Source organism: Uranotaenia lowii, chromosome 2, assembly GCF_029784155.1.
Source record: "Uranotaenia lowii strain MFRU-FL chromosome 2, ASM2978415v1, whole genome shotgun sequence".
Lineage (NCBI taxonomy): Eukaryota > Metazoa > Arthropoda > Insecta > Diptera > Culicidae > Uranotaenia > Uranotaenia lowii.
The window spans coordinates 340,301,443-340,326,996 of record NC_073692.1 but is presented as its reverse complement, the minus strand read 5'-3'; the positions used below and the strand labels follow the sequence as shown (position 1 = coordinate 340,326,996).

General features: G+C 33.7%; 1 protein-coding gene across 4 annotated transcripts in view; it reads right to left on the bottom strand.

The window, feature by feature from the left end:
- LOC129746847 (uncharacterized) overlaps positions 1-23,621 on the bottom strand; it is a 47,042-nt gene extending 23,421 nt beyond the window's left edge. For 2 of the 4 annotated variants that reach the window (XM_055740748.1, XM_055740745.1), the window contains exons 1-2: positions 23,481-23,621; positions 14,393-14,528 (exon numbers count right to left, since the gene is read on the bottom strand). In XM_055740748.1, the coding sequence (XP_055596723.1) occupies positions 14,393-14,410 (18 nt within the window). In that variant the 5' untranslated portion in view covers positions 14,411-14,528; positions 23,481-23,621. Of the gene's footprint in view, positions 1-14,392; positions 14,529-22,716; positions 23,027-23,166; positions 23,264-23,480 lie in introns of those variants that run through there. The other 2 variants (XM_055740746.1, XM_055740747.1) reach the window with 2 other exon arrangements.
- Positions 23,622-25,554: the final 1,933 nt, after the last annotated feature.

Sequence of the window (25,554 nt, the reverse complement as noted above, 5' to 3'; positions counted from 1 at the left end):
CTTTGGGCAAAAAGATTGGATAGATGTTAATCTCATAATCCAAAACAATGACGGGTTTTTGACATACAGGTGGCACATGCTACAGCAGTGAGAGGCTTCTATGCTATAGTAAAAACTTGAAAACAGACTTCAAAAAACTATATTTTTGCAGTCTCAGAAAACATAGTTTGATTTATTTTTAGAAAAGAAAATTGAAAGATATTGACCCAGGTGCCCAACCACAGCATTAGACGAGGTTTTTATTTTATTTGATAAACGAAGTTTTCCTTATTCATTTGTTTTTTTCAATTGTTTTACATCATAAATCTAAGCAGCTGTAAGTGTCCTTCGAAAAATGGTTTAGTTTAAGTGGTCAAGCATTTCGTTCAAATTGTAATTTCACCGTTTTGTAATGTTTAGCTAGTCACAATCCGAGATGCCAGAAAATTTTAGTAAAAATCTATACAACGTGGAAAAAGATGAGAAATTTTTACAGTGTGCTTGGAACAATTGATCAGTAAAATTTTTACATTTAAGGAAAAATAAAATATAGTACTGATATTCATCACAAATCAGTAAATGCAGTTGAAAAAAATCACTAGAACATCTAAATTATCGATACAAATACTGAAAAATTGGTACACCTGGCACCTCTGTTCAAAAATCAAAACATTCAAAATGCTACGTAAACAACTAACAGAGAAATCGAGTTCCGTTATTCCGTCGGCAATAAGTACCAATCTTATCGGTTTAGAGAAAATCCGGAATGTGCAAGATCTCAAGAAGTGGTAAGTTTTTCAGTTGAGCCTTGATATTGTGTTAAATTTGGAATATATTTTTAGATCTACTTGCATCAGTGAGAAACAGTTCTTCGTCAGTGGCTGTAGAAGCTGCAGGAATGGGATAGGCAAGTTGAGAACATTTTTTATTATACGCAAAGCTGACTTTCAACGGAGCTTTTAAGCCACATTAAATTCCCGACAGGAGCCCATCGTAACGAATCAAGGCGAAAGGTGACCGACGATAAAGAGGTTTAGATAATCCCTCCGCGTATTGCCAAGTTGAACTATTGAAATGTACTGTTCCCTGTCCAGCTATCGATGCGTTTTGCCTGACGATACGATTGCAAAGGCCAACTCTTTTTGCACGGAACGATTCGTCCAAATTTCGCATCCAGTAAGCAACCCGTTTACCAACATCATCTTCTGCAGCATGTTGCAGCTTCCGGGCGAAGGAGACAATTTTCTCAGCATCTACAAGATTTGTTCAGATCGACCTTTGGACCTGGGGGTAAAATCGCTCATTCATGCTTCGTCAGAAGGTTTTTCTGCAGGTAATTGTTCATATTTTTACTATAACTAACATTCAGAATTAACTAAGGAAAAATAAACATGCCTTTAGTTTGACATGAGGTAAACCTATCATACAGGTAAAGATTAGGTTCTTAGGTCTAAGCTAGAATTATTTTCGGTAGGCTGAAGTGGGATTATGATCGGTTTCACGAGATTTTACTGCAACGGTGGCACTTTTTCCTAGAAACGATTTAAACAGGCTAACTATAAGCATATGATCAAATGAGCTTCAGAGTCGAGAAAGTACAACTTAAAACTGCAGATTCACATAGAAACCATAATATTTTGAACCATTTTCAACCATAAGTAAGTGAGTATTGTATTAATTTTATTTTGAAGAACGTTTTTAAAAGCCCTACTGATGCATCCATTGTTCTCAATCTTAAGATCATGATCTGCATTTTTTTCAATGACACATTTGAAACGCCTTAATGCAGGCAATGTTTATTATTCATATGAGTCAACAAATTGTGTTCTTCTCAATGACGAACAATTCGTTGTCTGGTTATGGGCGTAAGTTTTTTCGGTTACTGTTCTTTATTCGAAGTTTGTTGATTCAAAATTAAAGCGATTAGCCGAATGGAATATGCGGGGGGGGGGGGGAGGGGGAAGGTGGGAGGCGGTTTAGGATTTATTCAAAATTGAATCGTTTTTAAAATGAAAGCTCAATGCTGTTTAAAAACAATTCTAAATTAATTCGAATTATTTGTCATTCTTATTCCTATCTATCTCATATTGACCTGAACTAAACTTTCTCAAAAGCTCTAATAGGATTATGAATATAAAAACCGTTTTGAATAATACGATTTTACTGGTATCTACTTTTTCAGTATTATGCTTTTATTTTTTCTGTTCAAACGGGTTAATGCCGAAAGAAGTTGCACTTCACCAGTTACTTGAACTTTGAAACATTTAGTTGTCGCTTGCTGTAGTTTTCCGGTAATCCATGTATATCTACCATAAGAACAAGTTTTGTTATTCAAATTTTTAACGCCTTTGTGTAGACAACGCACTTAATTTTTTTTGTTCTTTTGTAACAACTATACTGTCGCTGCCGGCAAAACTGTCCCATGTGGACAGAACGAAAAAAAAACAACAAATCGAGAAAAACCGCTTTAAAGGTTTTTATAAACTTGCATGGATTTTTCTTTTTTTCCCAAGGAATTTAACAGCAAGCTGTCATTCTTCCCAAAACGTGGATTTCTCGGTTAAAACTTGATCTTTTCTATTTCTATTTGTTGTAAAATATCGTCGATTGTATTTTTGTTTTGGAATTTGCTGAAGCGAGAGAAAATAATGTTGGGACAGCCTTGCGAGTATATTTTGAACGCGTATTAAATGTACCCTCAAAGCTGTCCCATATTTGGCTATTCTTTTGTAAGTTGATCATTTGATTCCCTCTATCTGCGCTTATTATTCACTATACTAGCTGTTTACTGATAACATTAAGTTTGAAATGATGTTTAGAACGTATCTCGCTAAAGAGTAAAGATAACCTAAGTTTATCATAAGAATTGAGTAGGTCTAAAATAAAATAAATAACGTTCCATGAATTCAACAAACTGTACCTTCATCTTTTCGAAAGTTTTTCGTTAAATGATCTTTTTAAAAAGACTATAAATATAAGATAAATTAATGCTGAATCAGAAACAGCAAAGCATTTAGGCTACAAAAATTAATTTAACGGAAATTGTTATTTTTGACTTTACTCTACAGTTTTATCTAGTCTAACTTTTAGTAATATTTGTAAAATTTACGTAAATTAGAGGAACAATTTTAAAGCATGCTTTTGAAAATAACATATGGGACAGCTTTGCGGGTATATTTCATGTGGGACAGACATGACTTGGTATTTTTTATATTTTCATCATACATATAGGTATGAAAGTTATGAAAGTGTTTAATCTATATTGAAGAACTAACTGTATAAGAACTTTTTTTTAGATAAATTGATAAATGATGAAAATGCGTATGGGATAGTTTTGCGAATAGTGGCGGTATATATTTTTACACTTAGTCTGCACTAAGGCGTTTAAGTTTATCAAATTTGGTTCTTTATGAAAACTGCTTTCTAAATATAATTTCAGGCGTTTAGTCAGATGGAAGTTTTGTGGAGGCAAACCTTGTTGAAAATATTTAGTTTAGCCCCTACTGAACAAGTTATGTAATTAATTTTTTTTTTAAATCTGTGGAATATTAGTTTTCTTGAGATGAATGCAAAATTAAAGAAAATTTTGCTATCACGCCATGAGTTTCAAATGTGCTCTTTTTTTCTAGACATGACGTGGAACACAGCAAAAATTAAAACAACAATTTTCATACAGGGTTAACAAAAACACGCCATATTTTGTTTATTTTAAGTCGTAAACGATACCTCGTTTTGGGAAAGATTTGAAAGCATATTGATGTCAAATTTTGCTGTAGAAGAAAAATGTTTGATGCCTTGTGTTGGTATCATTTTGCTCTCCAAGCTCTTGGAAAACGAGGTGTAGTCAAGGTCTCAATTTTAGCAAAATTAGGTATCACTTTGCTAACCAAGTATGAAAATTTTTGCTCTCAGTTTTGCTGTGTACCACCTTATGTCAAGCAAAATGAGAGCAAGTTTGGCTCTCAGGGCGTGATAGCAAAATTTGCTTCAATTTTGCCATAAAAGTCTGCTCGGGATAGAAAAAACTCAACAAAAGATTCTAGTTCATGACTGTAAATTTATCTAAATCAATCATTAAAACACCAAAATGCTGTTCTCTTGAGTTATCAATTAAATTTTAAAATTGAGCTTTTAAAATGGTGAGACGTTTTATTGAAATGTTTTATTCTTAAATATAAAATCACTTTCATTTTTTATCATTATATTCAGTCTGCATGTTTAAAAAAAATCCACAAATTTTATAGTCCTTCTATTTTTGTGTTCAGAAAACAACTTCTTGAAAGCCTATAAATCTAAATTAAAAAAAAAAAACGTGACTCCTACCTTTTGATCTTTTCATAACCAAATTTTTTTTTTAAAGCGAAAATATATTCAGAGCTTGATATTTCAAATTTGGTAATTTGCACCAGAAAGTTTATAAACCTTGCACTTATAGTTATTATTTTAAATTTTCTTATTAAAATCGATCATGATTTTTAAATTTATTTTTGATAAGTTCGAAAAGTTATTGGAAGTAGGAACTACCAGGTTAAATTTTAATGGGCTTTGTAATTTAAGATTGTATTGTCTATGTGCTTTCAATATTTACTACAAAACTTGACATTCCTTTGAAGCTTTTATCAGTTTATTTTTTAAAAATCATTAAAAAAAATCATTTTTTGATGAATTGAACATGATGTTTGATAAATAAGGTACACTGCGGTAAGTATGGACAATGGATATTAAAACAATACTGTCCACTATTTTTTTTCAATCTACGATGTCGAGTTGATGTGCATCTTTTTCAATTGCAAATTTCTCGTAAACTAGCTGGCTCTTGCCAAAAAACTCTACATTCAAACAATCCTTACATTCGGAACAACTAGTTAGGAAAAGAAACGGCGGTTTCAAATGAAGAAAAAAGAGTTTATTTACAAAAAAATTAACTGAAATTTGGTCTCCAAACCCTACCTGGGGTACCGGCTTTTCACAGACTTGATATTTACATATTTTTTCGTACGCGTCTGTTCTCCATGTCAGGGGTGGCGTGCGGAGTGCAACAACGTCCTGGTGGTGTTCGGGACCCAAAACAGCAACATCACGACGGTCCTCCTGCGAGATAGTGGGGTTAGCTGCGGGCCTTGCGAGCCTGTGACTACAAAAAACATAAGCAACGAACAACGAACAACAAATTTCGGATGGAAATCGACAAAGACCCACGCGACTAAAAGGGACTAGCGATTGGAAACTCGGAACATGGAACTGCCGATCTCTAAATTTTGTGGGCAGTACCCACGTGCTGTCCAACGAATTGAAGAGCCGCAAATTCGACATCGTAGCTCTGCAGGAGGTATGCTGGAAGGGCTTCACGGTACGAACGTACCCAGATGGTCGTGCCATCTACCAGAGCTGCGGCAACACACACGAGCTTGGAACAGCTTTAATAGTGATAAAAGGCGCGTGATCGGGTGGTGGCCGATCAACTCACGAATGTGCCGGTTGAGAATCAAGGGCCGGTTCTTCAACATCAGCATCATCAACGTGCACAGCCCTCACCTCGGAAGTACCGGTGACGACAAAGACGAATTCTACGCGCAGCTGGAGCGTGAATACGACCGTTGCCCAAAACATGATATCAAGATCGTCATCGGGGATTTCAATGCTCAGGTCGGCCAGGAGGAGGAATTCAAACCGACAATTGGAAGGTTCAGTGCGCACCAGCTGACCAAAGAAAACGGCCTCAGACTTATTGATTTCACCGCCTCCAAACGAATGGCCGTACGTAGTACCTTTTTTCAGCACCGCCTCCCACACAAGTACACCTGGAGATCACTGTACCAAACACAATCACAGATCGACCACGTTTTGATCGACAACCGGCACTTCTCGGACATCATCGACGTCAGATCTTATCGGGGCGCCAACATCGAGTCGGACCATTATCTGGTGATGGTGAAAATGCGCCCAAAACTCTCCGTAGTAAACAACACGCGAAACCGGCGCCCGCCTCGGTTAAACATCGCGCGACTGAAGCAACCTGAGGTCGCGGCAGACTACGCGCAATCGGTCGAAGCAGCGCTGCCGGCAGAGGGCGAGCTTGACGAAGCCCCTCTCGAGGACTTTGGGATACCATCAAAACCGCCACAAACAGTGCTGCGGAGAACGTCATCGGTTATGTGGAGCGATTTCGACAGAACGACTGGTTCGACGAGGAGTGTAGGAGAGCGATGGACGAAGAGAATGCCGCGCGGGCGGCAGTAGTGCAAAGAGGCACCCGTCGAAATGTGGAGAATCACCGACAGCGGAAGAGGCAGCGAGTCCGACTTTTTCAGGAGAAAAAGCGCCGCCTGGAGGAGGAGGAGCTCGAGGAGCTGGAGCAGCTGCATCGTTCCCAAGAAACACGAAAGTTCTATCAGTAACTCAACGCATCCCGCAAAGGCTTCGTGCCGCAAGCCGAAATGTGCCGGGATAAGGACGGGGGTATCCTGACGGACAATCGTGAGGTGATCAAAAGGTGGAAGCAGCACTTCGATGAACATCTGAACGGCGCACATGCAGGAGATCAAGACGGTGGGGGAAGGTACATCGCCGGCGTAGCCAACGACGTAGAGGAGCCACTCCCAACGATGAGTGAAGTTAAGGAAGCCATTCGCCAGCTGAATAGAAACAAGTCGGCTGGGAAGGATGGCATCGCAGCTGAACTCATCAAAATGGGCCCGGACAGGTTGGCTGATTGCCTATACCGGTTGATAGTCAGGATCTGGGACATAGAACAGCTACCGGAGGTGTGGAAGGAGGGGGTAATATGCCCCATCTACAAGAAGGGCGACAAATTGGACTGTGAGAACTACCGAGCGATCACTGTCCTCAATGCCGCCTACAAAGTGTTGTCCTGAATCCTACTCCGCCGCCTAACGCCGCGCCACAAGCAAACAGATTCGTGGGAAGTCATCAGGCCGGCTTCATGGAGGGACGGTCAACGACGGACCAGATATTCACATTACGGTAAATCCTCCAAAAATGCCGGGAACACCAAGTCCCTACGCACCATCTATTCATCGACTTCAAAGCCGCATACGACACGATCGACCGTAACGAGCTATGGAAAACCTGGGACGAGAACGGCTTTTCCGGGAAGCTGATCAGACTGATCAAGGCGACGATGGATGGAACGCAGTGCTGTGTGCGGATCTCGGGTGAATTGTCGAGTTCATTCGAATCGCGCAGGGGGCTTCGACAAGGTCTATCCTGCATGATGTTCATCGTGGCGCTAGAAGGTGTTGTTCGATGAGCGGTGGGCGAAATGCGGGGCACGATTTTCAACTGATCCAGTCAACTTATCTGCTTTGTCGATGACATTGACATAGTCGGCAGATCATCTGCAGCGGTGGAGGAGATCTACCGCAAACTGAAACGCGAAGCAGGAAGGATTGGGTTGATGATTAATACGTCCAAGACGAAATACATGCTGGCGTGCGGATCCGAGGCCGACCGAACCCGCTTGTCCAGTAATAACAAGGTCACGATCGACGGCGACGAGCTGGAGATAGTCGAAGACTTTGTCTATCTCGGCTCACTGGTGACTGCAGACAATGACACCAGCCGTGAGATCCGGAGGCGAATTATCAGCGGAAGTCGTGCCTACTATGGACTCCACAAGCAACTGCGGTCGAGAAGACTTAGCCCTCGCACAAAGTGTAACCTGTACATGACGCTCATTTGACCGGTTGTTCTCTACGGGCACGAGACATGGATATTGCTCGAGGAGGGCCTGCGTACACTCGGGGTATTTGAGCGGCGGCGTACAGGAGAACGGAGTGTGAAGGCGAAGGATGAACCACGAGCTCGCGCGACTCTACGGCGAACCCAGTATCCAGAAGGTGGTTAAGGCTGGCCAGATACGCTGGGCGGGACATGTTGCGAGAATGCCGGACGATTGTCCTGCAAAACAGGTGTTTGCTACGAATCCGGTAGGAACAAGAAGAGCGGGGGCGCAACGAGCGAGGTGGTTAGACCAAGTGGAGCGTGATCTGGCGAACATGGGGTGCCCAAGAAATTGGAGAACGGTTGCTATGAACCGAGTGAATTTTAGGAATTATGTTCGTCAAGTCATGTCGTGAGACGGAATACTATGTAAATAAATAAAAAATAATATTTTTCAATTTTCTGTTCTTCATCCAATACAATTTTGCTACATTTAGCATTCGGATCATGGAAAGTTGTGTAAAGTACTAGTTTGTAATTATAGTCATTGAAAGAGGTCTTATTAATAGTACAATAAACTTTTTTTTCAAAATTCTGAACGGTTCGAGCAATAAAAAAACGTTTTTAACCAAGACAACACAAATTTTTTGAAAATTTTCTTGGAAGGAAAATGGAAAATATCTCGTCCACACTTGAAGCAAACCTAGCTCTATCAAAATTGATCCATTGCTGATTTTTGAATGATTTTTTGAATTTGAAGTATGTATACGGAATATTGAATTTTTAAACCAATTTTAATTTTAAGTTCATTTTAAGAATCTGATTCTTATTTATTTTGAATCATGTTACTAAAATTTATGATTTTTTCGAGTTTGTGTAATGGTCTTTAATTAGCAAATAGTTTGAGGAATCAATTTTCTGATTAGTTATTCTTTTTTGGTATCGTTTTAATTTCTAGTTAAATTTGATTTTCGAAAATCTCTCCCCTCTGGGCTGAACCTTCGCACGCACCAGCTTCAGAGGAATAACAACACCAGTAGGTATTGATTATACATTCCAGGTGATCTCTTGTTGTAGAATGAAATAGAGTAGTGGACTTATTTTGGACTAGGGGACATATTTTTGACCACTTTGCTTATTTCTTCAATTGAAATTTTAAAATTTACATGGCTAACAATATCCAGCTTTTTTGGGATTTTTTTTGTTGATATTGTTCGGTGAAATAAATGACTAGGTGCTTTGTTCTTTTACGTTTCGATTTACTTTTACTTTTCAATCATCTTCAGATCTACAATAAAATATTTAAAAATTAATTAAACTAATCTATATATATAAAAATGAATGTTTGTCTGTCTGTCTGTTCCCTATAGACTCGGAAACTACTGAACCGATCATCGTCAAAATTGGCATCTGAGGGTTTTTGAGGCCGGGGATGGTTTCTGTAGTAGTCAAAACTCCATCCGACTTAAGGGAGGGGGAGCTTCCATACAAAATTTGTAGTTTTTCGGAACAAATTAAAGTCATGACATCCATTTTCTCGAGATTTTTTCTTCATTTGGGTAGTTTGTTTTTCGTCTCCAAGGTCGAGGCGTCGAGCCAACGTCGCAAAAGGATAGTAACCCAGGCATAGCATACTAATCAGTGGGAATATTTTGGCGCGTATTTCTCAACCAAGCATATTTTCAATGCAAGGGGTGCCGGGTGGTGGCGATATGAAGCCTTGATGTGATTTTTGTTGTACTTGATTCCTAGCTCATTTGTACAGCACATGGTTATAAATGACGCCTAGATGAGACCCAGATTGACATTTTGTCGATCGAATAAAACATATACATTTTTTTGGCCAAAATCTGAAATTGAAAAGTCATGGCATCCATTTTTAGAGTTTTTCTTCTATTTGAGGGGTTTGTTTTTCGTCTCTATGGTCAAGCAAACGTCGTCGCAAGTCTAAAGCATACTGTTCATTGATCGCTGGAAAAAATTAACAATCAGGCGCCAGTTTCTCAACCAAGTACCTATGTTTCTTATGCACGTGGGGGCGATATGCAACCTTGATGTGTTTTTTCTTGCTCAATTGCACGTGATAATAAATGACGCCTAGATGTGACACGGATTGGTATTTTATCAAACGAATCATAACCAATTGAAAGTTTCGCAAAAATACTTCCAGATTTAGTTCGTGTTAATGTAGGTAGCATCCGACTTTTCATTCAAGGAACATTAGAACATGTTCAAACGTTCAACTTTTTCTGTTAAAAAAAATTGAAAATTATTTTTTCTTCGAGAAATTGTTACTTCGGCCCAAAAACACAACTGAAACGAATTTAAACTGGGAGCTTTTTATTTTAAATAATTTTGAACAAACCATCGTACTTTTTGATAACATACCAATTCAAGTACGTACTTAACATGAAAAGTGTTTTTGTGTTACATGGCTGCCTAAAAGAGACTTTTGATTCGCTTCGTTTTTGAAAAGCGAGACTTTAGAACTGATATTTAACTGGACGCAAAGTTTTTATGAGAAATTTTTAGTATACCCTTAAAGTGTTACAAACAATATTCCCTCCTGTCAACTTACACGGTGGGGCAAGGGCAAACGTCGAACTGTTAAGAAATTCATCTTCAAAATGATTCAATATGTTGGGAAGACCAGAAGGAGTATTCTGAATGTTGAAACTGAAGCGGATATTGAAAATTCTTAAATGTCTGTAAAAATGGAGTAAAACATAAATTAATACTGCAGGAATACTGCAAATATATCTGTGAAACTTGATAGAACAAAAAACAGGAATACGTATTAAATCCATTTTAAAGCCATTACTCTGACGCATCTGTAAATAAGCTTTGCATTGACACTTGCCCAAATATACGGACAAATGTAAACTTAAAAGTTTGTTTTTGTCATCATTTTTGAATATTTGACTTTCTGCAACTGATATTTTTTTGAATATTTATATTTTTTGTCGTAGTAAATTTATTTAAAAAAAAACAAAAAAAATTTGCAGTGTATTTAATACATAACTAATTTAAAATATTTTTCATTACCATGATAAGTGCTGTTTTGGAAAACTGCAAGCTATAATTTCTCATGTACACGAGTTTGAAATATGGCAAACATTTTTTTTAACATAATTTTGGCGCGAAAAGGATAGATATTCAAACTGCTTCGTAGGCGAGAATGGTGAAAAAGCTGTTTGAAAATGGTTATTAAAAATCCTTTTCATCGTTTTTTTTTTAATTTCTATAGCTTATTTTTTTAACTCCAAAAAATACCCCAAATGCTCTCTAAAATCTAAATTTGAATAAATTTTTACAAATTACACTTATTTTCGGAAGGTGTAGCAAAGCACAACGGGTCAGCTAGTTATGAAATAAATTACAATACTGTTCGTAGGGGAAAAGTTCATATAACGCCCCATGTGGCTAATACGCGCCACTCTTGTTTTGAAGAATCTGAAACATTTTAAGCCTGCAAAATATTACCAATTTGTTTTAAATGCTGTGATTGGTCATGGCAAGTATGAATTTTTCCTTAAAATGCCCCTGTGTCGTGATAAATTCAGAATTTAGGTTTTTCTTCATTTCGATCTAAATTTTAAAACATTTATAATAAGGTGTCACCAAGCAGAGAAAAATGAATAAGACAATATTTGCTGACACATCGATGGAGGAGAATCTAAATTATGATTTTATGCTAAGAAATCATACTGAACTCGCTAAGGTATGCTTTTCATGGGTATGTTCTATCACGGCCCATGCGCTCTTTATAACGCGCCAATCGTAGTAGGCTGAAAATTGCATTAATTTTTCAAAAAGGCCAATTTTCATCCAAAATGAACAAAAAGTCTAAAACCATATTTTGAGCGTTAATTCAGCCCAAAAAATCTATTTTTAATTTTTTGTTAAATTTCTATTAGTCCATTTTGATTTTCTTTTCAGTCAAAGTGTCTGTAAGTATTGGTGTGTTTTCGGTCTTCGGCTGCTCTCGGGTGCAGAGGTGCCAGGTGTCCTGATTTATCAGGATTTGTCCTGATTTTCGAGAGAACGTCCTGATTTTTCAAAAACGGTCGAGTTGTCCTGATTTTTGAAAGTTTGTCAATAAAATGTCCTGATTTGTCCTGATTTTCATAAAAAATTCTTACATATGGTCGAATTTGTAGTTTTACTATGATAAAATCGAAAAAATATGTTATAAAATAGATAAACCCATTTAACTGATGGTAATCTTCGATTCAGATGATATTTGAATGGTGTTTTTTGATATGGGGCCGTTCAGATACCACGTGGACAGAAAAATAAGATTTTTGACCCCCTCCTCCCCCTCCGTGGACAAGCGTGGACATTTAGCAAACCCCTTCCCCCCTCCCCGGATGTCCACGTGGACATATTTGAAAAAGTTTTTATTTTAAATACCTAAAAACAAATTAAAAAAAATGTATAATTTAATAGTTAGAAAACTCCACTTTTTGCCTTTTTGTTATACAAATGGCTGATTTTGTAAAACCGATTAAGAATTTCCTGATATAAAAAAAAAATTAAAAATTTGAAATTTCTTAATTATCATATTTATTACTTGCTTTCAAGTAGCTACTTATTGTTTAAATTTAAACTCTAAAGGTATGCTATTTGAAGATTTTAAACATCTTAATATTTATTCACCTTTAGAAAATATTTTGAAAGTAAGTATGTCCACGTGGACATGACTCCAACCCCTACCCCCTCTCCGTGGACAAGCGTGGACATTTCCATACCCCCCTCCCCCCCTAAGTTGTCCACGTGGTATGTGAACGGCCCCTATGAATTACATGCCAGCAAACAAGCTGCATACTGTTGTTGCATAAATAAAGGCGTTTACAGCACCTGTATTGCGCCTTTATTTATGCAATTAAAGCAGAAATCCTAATTATTTTCATGAATCAAATGGTGTCCTGAAAAATCCTGATTTTTAACTTCGCGTTGTCCTGATTTTCGACGAAACCACCTGGCATCCCTGCTCGGGTGTGTTCGGCTGCTAGGCGCGTATTGAATACACAGCGGCGCGTATTCGCAACACAGTTTTGTTCTGTGGCTTTGAATATGGTTTTTAAAAATCATGTTTTTGAAGAAACTATAGCAATTTGAGCAATGATAAATCATAGGAATTTGTAGAAAACACTTTTCTTCGACGATTACACCCATTTTTAACACAATTTGTACGTGGAAAACATAGAAAATCAGCGATTCGCTTAGGTGGCGCATAATAGGGCATGTTCCCCTACACTAATTTCTATTCCCCTATCTATCCGCATGGGGCCACAGAAATAGACTGATCTCGATCAGCTGTTGGCGCAGTGTTTCTTGGTGGTGGTTTTGCTGGTTTGCGTTTCACCCAGCATTCTCGAAGTTTCTGTAGCAGTCCGTCGTACACACATGAAATCTCCTCCGAGTCGCGCTGTAGGTTTACAGCCCGTTCTAACAAAACATGCTACACAAAACGCACACGCATTTGATTTCGAACACGCTTCTATCCTGGAGAAAATCAGTCACGAAGGCCGAAGGAAAACAGCTGAGACAATACACGTGAAACTTCTCCAAGAACGGGCTGTAAACCTACAGCGCGACTCGGAGGAGATTTCATGTGTGTACGACGGACTGCTACAGAAACTTCGAGAATGCTGGGTGAAACGCAAACCAGCAAAACCACCACCAAGAAACACTGCGCCAACAGCTGATCGAGATCAGTCTATTTCTGTGGCCCCATGCGGATAGATAGGGGAATAGAAATTAGTGTACGAGCAGTATTGTAATTTATTTCATAATTAGTTTAATTAATTTTTAAATATTTTATTGTAGATCTGAAGATGATTGAAAAGTAATAGTAAATCGAAACGTAAAAGAACAAAGCACCTAGTCATTTATTTCACCGAACAATATCAACAAAAAAAATCCCAAAATATAATCAAACGGTGATCGAAACACGTCGAAAATATCCAGCTTTGATTCTTAGCTCTGAAAAGTGAAAATGATTTGTTATTTTACTGAAAGTTTACTCTTACAAATGACAATTTCAATATTTTGAAAACAAGTACAAAACATTTTCTCCTTTTTTCTTATTGAAATTCCAGACCATTCTTAGTAGAGTGGTCAATTGATTCAGATGTAAAATTTTCGCCCAAATTGGTGACTCTACACCATTTGATGGTTTTTTTTATTTACACAATTCGAATGAAAGTGAATCCACACAATCTCTTCGATTCATTCTAAATTTGACGCAATTTTTCAAAGAACGTAAACTGTAGAAATCATCTTTAAAAAAACATCATCATCACTGCCATCGTTAGCTGAATTGATAAAAATTAAATCTCTCCAGTATAAAATGACACACGCCATTAACCTTTTGCAAATTCGAAAACCTAACATCAACAATATAATCTGAATGAGTAATGAAGCTTCTCACTTAGCTTTTGATGTGTGGGTTTCAAAAATAAATATTCTCAAAGAGGATAATGTACAATCTTGTATAATGACTTCAAATATCCTTAGGGGCTAAACATTTCAAATTTTCCTCGAAGCTTTCTTGAGATTCCAGAAATTCATTATGGTTTTACGAAAAATCTCGTTTTTCCCTGGGCCAATTTAGCTTATACAACATTAAAGAGTCCCGGGAACTCGCTGTGTCAACTGTCTAGCTGCCCGGAAACAAATAATCCCACTTAGACTGGAATCAAATTGAATCAAATTCATCACTCACCTTCCAAAGGCACTCCATCGTCTTTGTTTTGTTTTGTTGATGCTGTTGATGATGTTCTTCCCCCAAAATGTGCGTGGTATTTGCTCGTCGATTCAGTCAAACAGGAAAACGGTGTTTAGTTTTCCTCTATAGGAAGCTGTTGAATTGGAAGAGAAGAGAAATTCTTTTTAAAACATCCTGAAAGCACTCACCTTTTTTTTACACATCCTGACAATAAAATTCCTGGAAAGTTTCTTTTTCCTGATTTTGAATGGTCAGTCATCTAGGGATTCGGATGAATCGGCAGGGTTCGATAAACTTTCTCTTTATACAAGATGACGTGTGCTTGGAATTCTGTTCTTTTCTATTGCGTTTATTCACAGCAAACTTTACTTTTTCTTGGTGATACAATGAAGCCATTGGCCATTTTAAGATCTTTAATTCTTAATGCGTCTTGAAATCTCGAGCTGATTGACATTCTAGAACATGAGTCTTGGAAAAAATTAAATATGAAATATTATAATGATTTAAGGATTCAATTGAATCTCTTAGCTTCGAGGATTATCTTTGATGTCAACTTGATGATTACGAGAAACTTTTTTTAAATACATAGTTGAAGCCTCAAGACTTGCCTTACGATACGATAGAACGATGGATAGACAACACATCAATCAAAGGAAGTTTTGCTTAAGATGACTTAAAAAATTAATTTCAACTTTTTTTATTAAAAAACATTTTATCAAAAAGATGTCTCAATTTAGTTAACATAAAAAGAATTTATAGTTTCAGGCATTGAAAAATTATCATAAAAAAAAACAAAAATCCAAATTCAAGATTGTGACTTTGTTGTGATTTGTGTTTTCTTAATCTTAAGATGCCAAGATGTCACAAATTACGACTAATTTCCTAGTCACTTTTCATTTTATTTTTCTGTTATTTGAACAGTTTCGGCGGTTGATTCATTGAAAAGTACGGTTTTTATACCACGTTTTCAATTTTTTTTATTTTGATCTTAAGAAATTTTAAAAACATATCTCCATATGTGCAAGATATAGCTTGTAACTTCAGCTTTTTCAGGCACTAAGTGAAGTTATTCTCAAACATTGAATAACTGAAATAAACAGCCTTTTTCCGAAGCATTTTTAAAAAAAACTCTTCAACTTTGAATTACTTAAATAACAATTATTGAAGCTAAAAATTGACTGAGTTTCATATTTGAATCTCGTTACAAGCTTTCCAAAACTATAGTAGCCGAAAAAGTGTTAGGGGTCATAATATTAATAAATTTGTATACCACAAACGTTTTTCAAGATCTACAAACTTTAAAAAATAATTAATGAAAAATTACGTGCATTTTGAAAATCATAAAAAGTTTTGAAGAAGAAAAAATTGTGAAAAAACAATTATGATAGGAGATTTTGTCATTGGACGCTCAAAAAATTGGCCATTTACTTAAAATACTTTAAAGTCGTCTGGAAAATTGAAACGAAAACTTCAATGCCACAGGTTTGTATGATTTTTTTTTAAGGAAGATCATCTTTTGAATGTTTCAAAATATGATTATTATTTTAAAATGTGTAATAAAAAAAAACAAATCAACAAAAATTTGATTATTTAATTTTGAGGTCTTAGAAATATTTCAATTTGAGTGCATATAGTAACAACGTAAGAACTTATTTTATTTTTTCAGACACATGATATTTCGAATGTTTAAGGTACACACACATTTTAAAACTTTCATTTGTTAACCAATATTTGGCAATTTGAAAGTATTTTACTTTAAAAAAGATTCAAAATACTTCAATAGATTCAATTAAGCTTGATAAATTTTGTAACAAGGTCATCCGATATGCAAGAAAAATAAGGAAATTTCTAACCTTTCTTAATTCTGAGTGGAGTTTTCAAACATTACAATTTGACAATATGAACTCTGGAAAATTGAAATCAGTGATCGATACTCAGATATTTTTTAAAAATTTGAAACGTTTGGAATATCAAAATAATTAAAAATTAGGTTGAGGTAAGTTTTAAAGACACCTATTGTTTTCAAGTTTTGAGTAAATTTTATACTACAAGTTTCTCGTATTCCATATATTTTAATTGGAAACTTTTTTATCTGAACAAAACGTATCAATATTAATAGTTAGTTTCATTTCCGAAAATATTTTTTTAGTCAGAGTGGTATGATGAACGAAATGAACAACCACGAATCAAATCAGAGTAATCTTAGAGGTTCCCGAAGGTACGAAAAAAAAGTTTTTGGAGAGAATTGTTAAAGGGTTTAAAATTAAAACCATTCGAAAAGATCTTAAAACTTGAAACTCAGTTTAAACTTGATCATAAAATTTAATATAAATCAATCAAAATAATAAACATTTGCTGTATGTTGTTCAAAATAAAATTTTGTTTGATGTTTTTTTAAAATTATTTTACATCCTAGTTTAATAAACATGTTAAGAAAAGTTTTAAATCCTCAAAGAAAAGAAACTTTAAAAAAACATTAAATTCACTATTAAGAGTTAAAATAAGAACTAATTGGAGTCGGTTTTTTTTTTCAAATTTAAGTAAAGTTTAAAAAAAACACTCCTTTAATATCTAATCACTAAAATTTGATTTAAAACAAAACTTATTTGAAGACTCACTATAATAAAAGGATATGAAAGTTTGATGTTGAATATATCAAAATTTGATTGTGAACATTTGATCATTCTTTTATATTGAATAATATTTTCACTCCGAAAGAAATTGTTAGATTTTAAATCAAATGTTCTGGAAATTTAAAAAGTGATAATTGAAGAAAAATGTGAGAGTAAGCATAGATTTCTAGATTCTCTAAGCTAACAATTAAAGGTTTCGAAACTATGAAGTTATCAGTTTTCTTATTTCAAGCTTACGTTCAATTTAAGTTCAAGATTGCGAAAGTTTTAACAGACCAAAATTATTTCTGAAACCCAAAAATTTCAAGCTTATATGGAGTCTTGGTTTAAATTCGTAATGCAAAGTTATAACTCACGCACATTACATCAACAAATTCTGAGAAAAGCTTTGTTTTTTTATTTTTTATCGGAATTATTTTTATTTCAAATAAACTTTTCCTTTTTTTATTTTCTTATTTAATATTAAAACAAGTGTTTTTTTTTATAAAACGTTATTTACTCTCGATTCTGAATTTGGCTTCCTTATTTTAGTAATGTCTATTTGATGTGATGATTAATAAATACATAAAAAAAAAAATAAATAAATAAATAAAATATTAAATAAATATATAAATAAATAAATAAATAAATAAATAAATAAATCAATAAATAAATAAATAAATAAATAAATAAATAAATAAATAAATAAATAAATAAATAAATAAATAAATAAATAAATAAATAAATAAATAAATAAATAAATAAATAAATAAATAAATAAATAAATAAATAAATAAATAAATAAATAAATAAATAAATAAATAAATAAATAAATAAATAAATAAATAAATAAATAAATAAATAAATAAATTAATTAATTAATTAATTAATAGATAAATAAACAAATAGATAAATAAATATATAAATAAATAAATAAATAAATAAATAAATAAATAAATAAATAAATAAATAAATAAATAAATAAATAAATAAATATATAAATAAATAAATAAATAAATAAATAAATAAATAAATAAATAAATAAATTAATTAATTAATTAATTAATCAATGAATAAAATATTTAATAAATATATAAATAAATAAATAAATAAATAAATAAATAAATAAATAAATAAATTAATAAATAAATAAATAAATAAATAAAAAAATAAATAAATAAATAAATAAATAAATAAATAAATAAATAAATAAATAAATAAATAAATAAATAAATAAATAAATAAATAAATAAATAAATAAATAAATAAATAAATAAATAAATAAATAAATAAATAAATAAATAAATAAATAAATAAATAAATAAATAAATAAATAAAAAAATAGATAAATAAATAAATAGATAAATGAATATATAAATAAATAAATAAATAAAAAAATAAATAAATAAATAAATAAATAAATAAATAAATAAATAAATAAATAAATAAATAAATAAATAAATAAATAAAAAAGTAAATAAAAAAATAAATGAATTAAAAATAAATTTCAAACGAAAAAATGTAATTTGGAACCAAATTTTAAACTACGAATTTTGAATTTCAAACGGACGAACAAACATGGATTTCATGATATTTTTCTTTTTCTAGTTTCAGAATAATTTGAAATGTTTTAATAAAAAAACACAAAATTTATGGGAAAAAATGTACTGAGTGACATTATTATAAAAAATGAAGGACCAAAAGAAATGAATGATGATAAACAAGCCGAGCGGTTAATTTATTTCAAAAAAACATATCTGCATGATGTCTCGAGTGTAAGGCCGTGCGAACGGGGGGGTGGAGGTTTTAGGGGTTGGAGATTTTTTCCAAGTAAAATTTTCACATCAAGAAATGAGTTTTCTATAGTATCCGGGAATTTTTTTTGATCCCAAAGGTGTTCAAAAATAAGTTCAAACAAACATGTCAGAAAATTGGCTCGATTTTTCGAAAAGTGTTTAAGTCTTTTAAAGAAAACATCAAATCATTAGAATTTAACTAATTTGTTGAATGTAATGAAATCTTTTTTTCAAATTTCCTTCACTAATATCAGTGATACGAGTAATGGTTGTTGTCGAATTTTCTAAAACTGTGGAATTTAAATTTTTAAGCTCAGTTTTCATTATAAACAACCAAATATTATTCCCTAATTAAACAAACTCAGGATCAGGTTTTTATTTCATGAAGATTTGTTAGTTTATGAGTTATCAATGATTGAATTCACGAAAAATTCAACCCAATTTCATTCTAAAACTCATAAACATCATATCACCAAACGTTAAAATCAACCAAATTTTTGAAGTCATAGGCCCAAAAGGCTGTTTCCATAAAAAATCAATAGAATTTTTAATAAGTTACTGAAATGTCAAGATGTATTTATTGAAAAATTTCTTTCTGGTAGGTAAAAAAAACTTACTTTTTTCATTTTTATATTTTGTTTTGATTTCCTAATTAATGAACCGAATTTTATAGAATCAGTTTTTTTAGTTTTACCGAATTTTTTAAGTTAGGCTCTTTTAAATTTTTGTTATATTTTTAATTTTTTTTTTTTTGGTTTTAAATCTTGAGTTTCGAGAAAAAAATCTTCTTGGAAGTTTATAAATTTTAATTTTTGAAAAAAAAACATAATTTCTTTATTTTGTCTAATGACCCAAAATTGAAAAAAAAAAAAACGAAGACAAAATATTTCGTGCATAAAATTTTAAAATTACATAACTCCCGCTCAAAGATTAGAAACTTTTTACGGTTTTTTTTATTTTAAATTTTTTTACGAGAATCGATCATATTTTTTAAATAATTTATGCAAAGTTCAAAAAATTATTCGGAACAGCAGCTCTTAAGCCAAGTTTTAATGTGTAATTTTGAGCAACTTAGTATATGCTTCGTGCTTTCAAAATTTACAACAAAACTGGGAATTCCTTATTTTATTTTTTCAACAGTCCCTTATTGATCATTCAAGAAATCACCCATTATCCAACCAGTACATTGTCAGTTAAAGCTTTCAATGATGGAATGAAGTCTGAAATTTATTTCACAATTGGGTTTCGATTTCGTTTTAAATCTTTTAAATCGCTCTATTTTTCTTGTTTCTGAACTATTGATTTGAAATTTGTAAACTAGACTATTTAAAATTTATTTTCTAGCGAATTTCTGGTATAGAATAAGGATCATAATTTTAAATAATTTATTAATAATTTTTCGTAAATCGCAATTATTGAAAACATTGATTAATTGATTGATTCAAATAGTCTCAGTTAATTTTATTATTTTTTCTAGTCATACATGAGTAAGAAAACGTTTTTATATATGAATGGAACGACGGGTTAAGCTTTTTTTTTAAAGATTTTTAACGGCTTTCAATCTAGGATTTTTTAAGTAAAAACGACTGTTTCTACAACAGTCGTTTTTTCTTATAAAGTCTGAGACTGATAGTTGTTAAAAATCCTTAAAAAAATATGGTTTTAGAAATCAATTTGCTTATTTGTATAACCATATTGATGGAAAATATTTGGTTAATGAAACAAAATATATCTGAGCAAGTTTTTTCTTTCATCATTTCGACCTATCTTCGGTTTTTGTTCTTTCAAAAAATCAATCCAGTATCTTTGTTACTTTCTAAAGCTACAAATTTATCTTTGTTCAGAACGAAAAACTTTATAAGACTTCGTTTTCTGAGACTTTGAAATGCGATTTATGGTAAAAATGGGCCATTTTCTCGTTTTTAATTGCTTTTAAGCTTCTCTTAGCTTAAGCGAATGCCATGTTCAAGTGAAACAGCTGTCACCATTGAGGCATTTAGTACAATTTTTTTAATCATTTAGCACAATTTTTTTTTTGGAAAATTTGATATATATAACTTGCGGCTTTATAACAATTTTAGCTAACCCCGTCTAAAGGCGGAGTTGAGCTCTAGAAGGTTAACAGTGTTGAATTAAATTTAGAATAGAAACATATATATATTGAAAGGTTAGCACAAAACACAACTTAAATCTTTTCGTTTCATAGTTTTTAATTTTTCTATTGAAATCATGTTTGATAAGCAATGATGAAAATTTGCGGAAGAATTATGGAAAAAATTGTTGTAGCCTTTCTATGCTAAATATGTCTGTTTTTAAATTGTTACTTCATAAAATAAATCGAAAATTTACAAAAAAAGAATACAACTCCGCCTTTGAAAGAGATTTGAAAAAAAAAATCAGTTCAAAATCGAAGTCAAACATTATTGTAACTAACTTTTTGCGCAAAATGTTTCAAAATATGTAAATTCAAAAATTCATACTACTGAAAATTTTTTCATAAACAGTTGTCAAAAGCTACAGCTTAAAACATGAGCAAACTGGGAATGGTAGTATTTTCCGAAAAAAAAAATCAATTTGGTAGCGTCGATCTTAAAAATTTTTTATTGGCAGTAAGGTAAAAAACTTGTCATCATTCTGAATAGTTGTTTTTAATTAGAAAAACATGATCCTATGCTAGGTAGAAAAAAAGAAATACGTTTTTAGGTATGGTTGCAAAAAATGAAAAAAAGGCAAAACGAATATTCACTATTTGAGACCGATGAAGTACTGAAGTAAAGTTCTTTATCCCATGTGCTTATTAAATTTTTGAAAAAATAAAACAATGTAAACAATCTGAGGCGAACCAGCCTGTGGCTGAAAAACTCTCAAATAAAGATAAAAAAAAAGTTTCTTAAACGATAATTTTTTTTTCGAAGAACCTAAGATGTATGTAAACATAAAACTTAATTGCAATTTTTTTGCAAATAAATTAATTGGATTTAAAATGATGGCTAAAATGGTAAAAGAAAAATAGAAAAGCTTACTGTGGCTTACGCTTCTATTGGAAATTGATCGCCCCTATGTAAAAATGGAAGTATGTGGTAGTGTGGAAAATTTGACTGCATTTTAAATGTTCCTACTATAACGGCCGATCAATACCCTCTTTTGTGTTTTAATATTCCCATGGAGTTCAAAATTTGAAAAATTGAAAGTTCATTGACTAGGAAAAGTTCATAATTTTGATTAAAAAAAAATTTATATTTTGTAACGCATTTTTTCCACTGATGGGGGGAGGGGGGTGGGTCGAATAACCCCCCAACCAATGGGACCACGCATGATTTGAACAGGAAAAACATTCACAGCACAATTTTAATTCTTCATTATGAATTTCAAAATCTATAACGCCCTAAGCTTTGAAACTGAAGTTTTAAAAAATTTTCTTGTAGGTTTTCTTAGAAACATTACTTTAAGTTCAAAGCTTTTGTTAATTACAATTTTTACTTTCATAAATCAATTAATTAAATTCGTTGAACTTTAAATAGCCTTGATAAGGTAAACTTGAACTTTTTATACACATAAAACATATTTTACGTTCATCAATCATATTCTTAAAACTGCATATTATCGTCTCTCTTCATCCACTTTCAGCAGGCACATGTGTCTTCCAAGTAACTGGGTGGTGATAAAGTATTTTTAAGGAATGCAGCCTTTCACCCCAAAGTTCCTTTTAATTTCCTCCACAAAAGCCGAGAATAAAATATCATTGACTCCGGCCTTTCAACTTTTCTTCTGGATTTTTCCTTCCCGAACAATGATCACTTGAAATGTTCACTTTGGCTGTGGTGCTTCTTGTTTTTCTTTGCTGTCTCGCCACAGGAAAAACTGCGATTCACAGAACAGTACGGCAGAAATAACAGAAAAATAACAAAAATACACGAATGCTCATCATGATACTCGACGACGACGAACAAGATAACCCGGTGTGGGCTTTTGCTGGCTCCTCGGTCGGTTTTACTTCCAGGCACTTCTCGCTTTCCGGTTGGTTAAACTTCCATTTGAATCACTCGCGTTGGCAACAACTTCACAGCAATATGGTAGCAATAATGGCAGCTGCTTTTATGTTGTCTTCTCCCCACGGATGGGATCAAAATAAATTGAACGCCTCCAAATGGGCGAGGGTCGCCTTCTGTACTCTCTATTGTATGCACAATCAGTTTAAGCAAAGAGTCAGCAGCCGAAGTTTTCCCACCGAAAAGCTTAGAAGAGCTGACCGAAATCACAAAGTCCGTTCACCATTGAAAACTCGCGAAATTGCCTTGATAAGCCAAAAAAAAATAACAAAAACAAAAATTCGCGGCAACTTTTGGGACCCCAAAGAACCAACCTGTCCTTAAACTTTTCGGAACTCAGGAAACGACGAACCCGAAACAAACTCAACCGACTGAAGACGTTGCCCGACCAGTAAGTAATAAGTCAGAGCTGCCGGCAAACAATGGATTTTATATAGCTTAGCGCTTTTCCGCGAAATATTTACGCGCGACACGCCGATACTATTACTCTCCGTTTGAAGTCGTCACTAGTACCTACTACAACCATCTAACGAATTTAGCGTCTACCGGGTAAAGTTCCGGGGGAAAATAGCATGAACGACAACACTAGGTTTCGGAGCTAAGACTCGATCTTTTTTTCTTGTCTTACTTGTCACCTGTTGCTGAATGATACGTTAACTTCTAAGAGTGTAGCTGTATGGCGGCAACCAAACTACAATACTATGAGCACATCAACGGAGTAACCTATTGCACTAAACGCCTTCCATAAACATTGCACAGTCCGTCGCTCTAATCGTGCTGTCATATTCATGGATAGAACATCTGGGTAGGCCTGGTTGTAGGTCAAACTGAGTTGAAGCGACACATTTAGGGGTAATTTGGGCGAAAAAGTACTTCAGATTTGGGATGAATAAACCAACCGGATTTAAATCCAAAAAAAAGAAAAGTACTGCAGTCAGTGTTTGACAGCTTTACTTAAATCCAATGGCGCTAATTAAATCAGTAACTCGTCTAAAGTTAGTGACTGATCATAACCACACCCATAAATCAGACTGTACTCCAATAATGAACTTCCTCAGAAGAAAAATTATTGGTAAAAGATTCTATGCCGGACCGGCATTAACAAGCTTTCTAATAACTGGCATGGTCCTCCCAGCGCAATCGCAATGCAAATGTCTGAAAGAAACCAAATAAAACATATCCCATATCCTATCACAAGACAAAGCAGAATGGATATAGTCAGCCAATAAGGATATAGTCGAATGATGTAGCGAGCGCTGTGTGTGTATGTAAACAGACATTTAAAAAAACATTCTTTCTTTCCAACCGAACTGAAAAAACCACCAGCCAAGATGAGCTGTGCCAGTGTATGTAAACCGGCCGGCAACAGAATATAGTTTCTACTTTCCCATGGCCACCCCATTTCCCTCTCAACCTCACCACTTTCTCGTCAATGACAAAGGATGATGAAAAAACTACACCGGCCTAACGGCACACGGCCTATGCAGCGTGTTTCTGGTAATCGGCGGTGGCAGAAAAACTAAGACAATAAACTTTCTTTTGCTAACCGACTCAGATGGTGCGCTTGGTAAGATATTGGGCTAGCAAGCCGCGATGAGATGTTGCATTGAGTTCGATTCTCACTATTTTTTTTTATGAATAATCCAATAGGATGAATATCCTATAAAAAGTTTTTCTTGTTTCGCTTGGATGTAGTGGTCATGCATCATTTTGCTTGGGAGCTCGAGTCTTGATGCCAGAAGTGCATTTCCAAACATATCATCTTTGACACAGTAGAGGAAAAGTTTCCTAAATGGGCCTATTGGGTTAAATGCGCCTACGGCCATTTCACGAAATGGCTGACAAGACAACAGATCTAATCAATGCATTTTGGGAGTGATATGCTTTGAACATAAGGCAAGAAAAAATTTCATGAATAAACGAAATCAGAAAAGTTAAAATATTCATACAAGGTATTGATACCTTTTGATGTAATATTTTTACTTTTAAAAATTATACGTAAAGATGCTCAAAACTAAAAAGTTGGTTCGATTTTGTTTCTTATTCAAATGAACCTTAAAAGTAAAACAAATTTAAGCTTTTATGATGGTTTCATAATGATGGGAAAGTGGAATAAAAGAGTGTGTTTGTATGCCCCCATCATGTTTGTAAAATGCCGCTACCCTATAATAACAGTTTAAATAGAATAAATATATGATTTTTATCATTAAAACTTCAAATCTAAGCTCTAATTAACATCTTAAGAGTAAATCAAAGATCTCAAAACAGATTTGATAAAATTTATCTTAAGAATGAAATTCCTCCATATGATGGCAGGCAGTGAACTTTTTCGCTCCGAATGATTGTGAGTCTATTTTTAATGAGCATTTCATCCTCTACTGCTGAGAGAGCGGGGTGAATTTTTTCTCTAACGAATGATCGCTCTTCTACTGACAGAGCACTGTTGGTGTGTGACTCTGAAAACACTTAATCAGTGCTTCGTGTAATCAGTGTAATGAATTGCGATCGTTGATTTCTCAGCCAGCTACTGAGAAGCTAATGAACATTTCTCCTAGCGAGAATGAGGATGAGTGACTGCGTTATTGAAATGCGCTCCAACAAAATGTGGGCTGCTTGATCGTTTTAAGTGCGAGAAAGCATATTTCTCCCAGGCGATTGACAAGAAGATGAGAAAAACCGAGCAAAAATCAAGAGAATCGTCA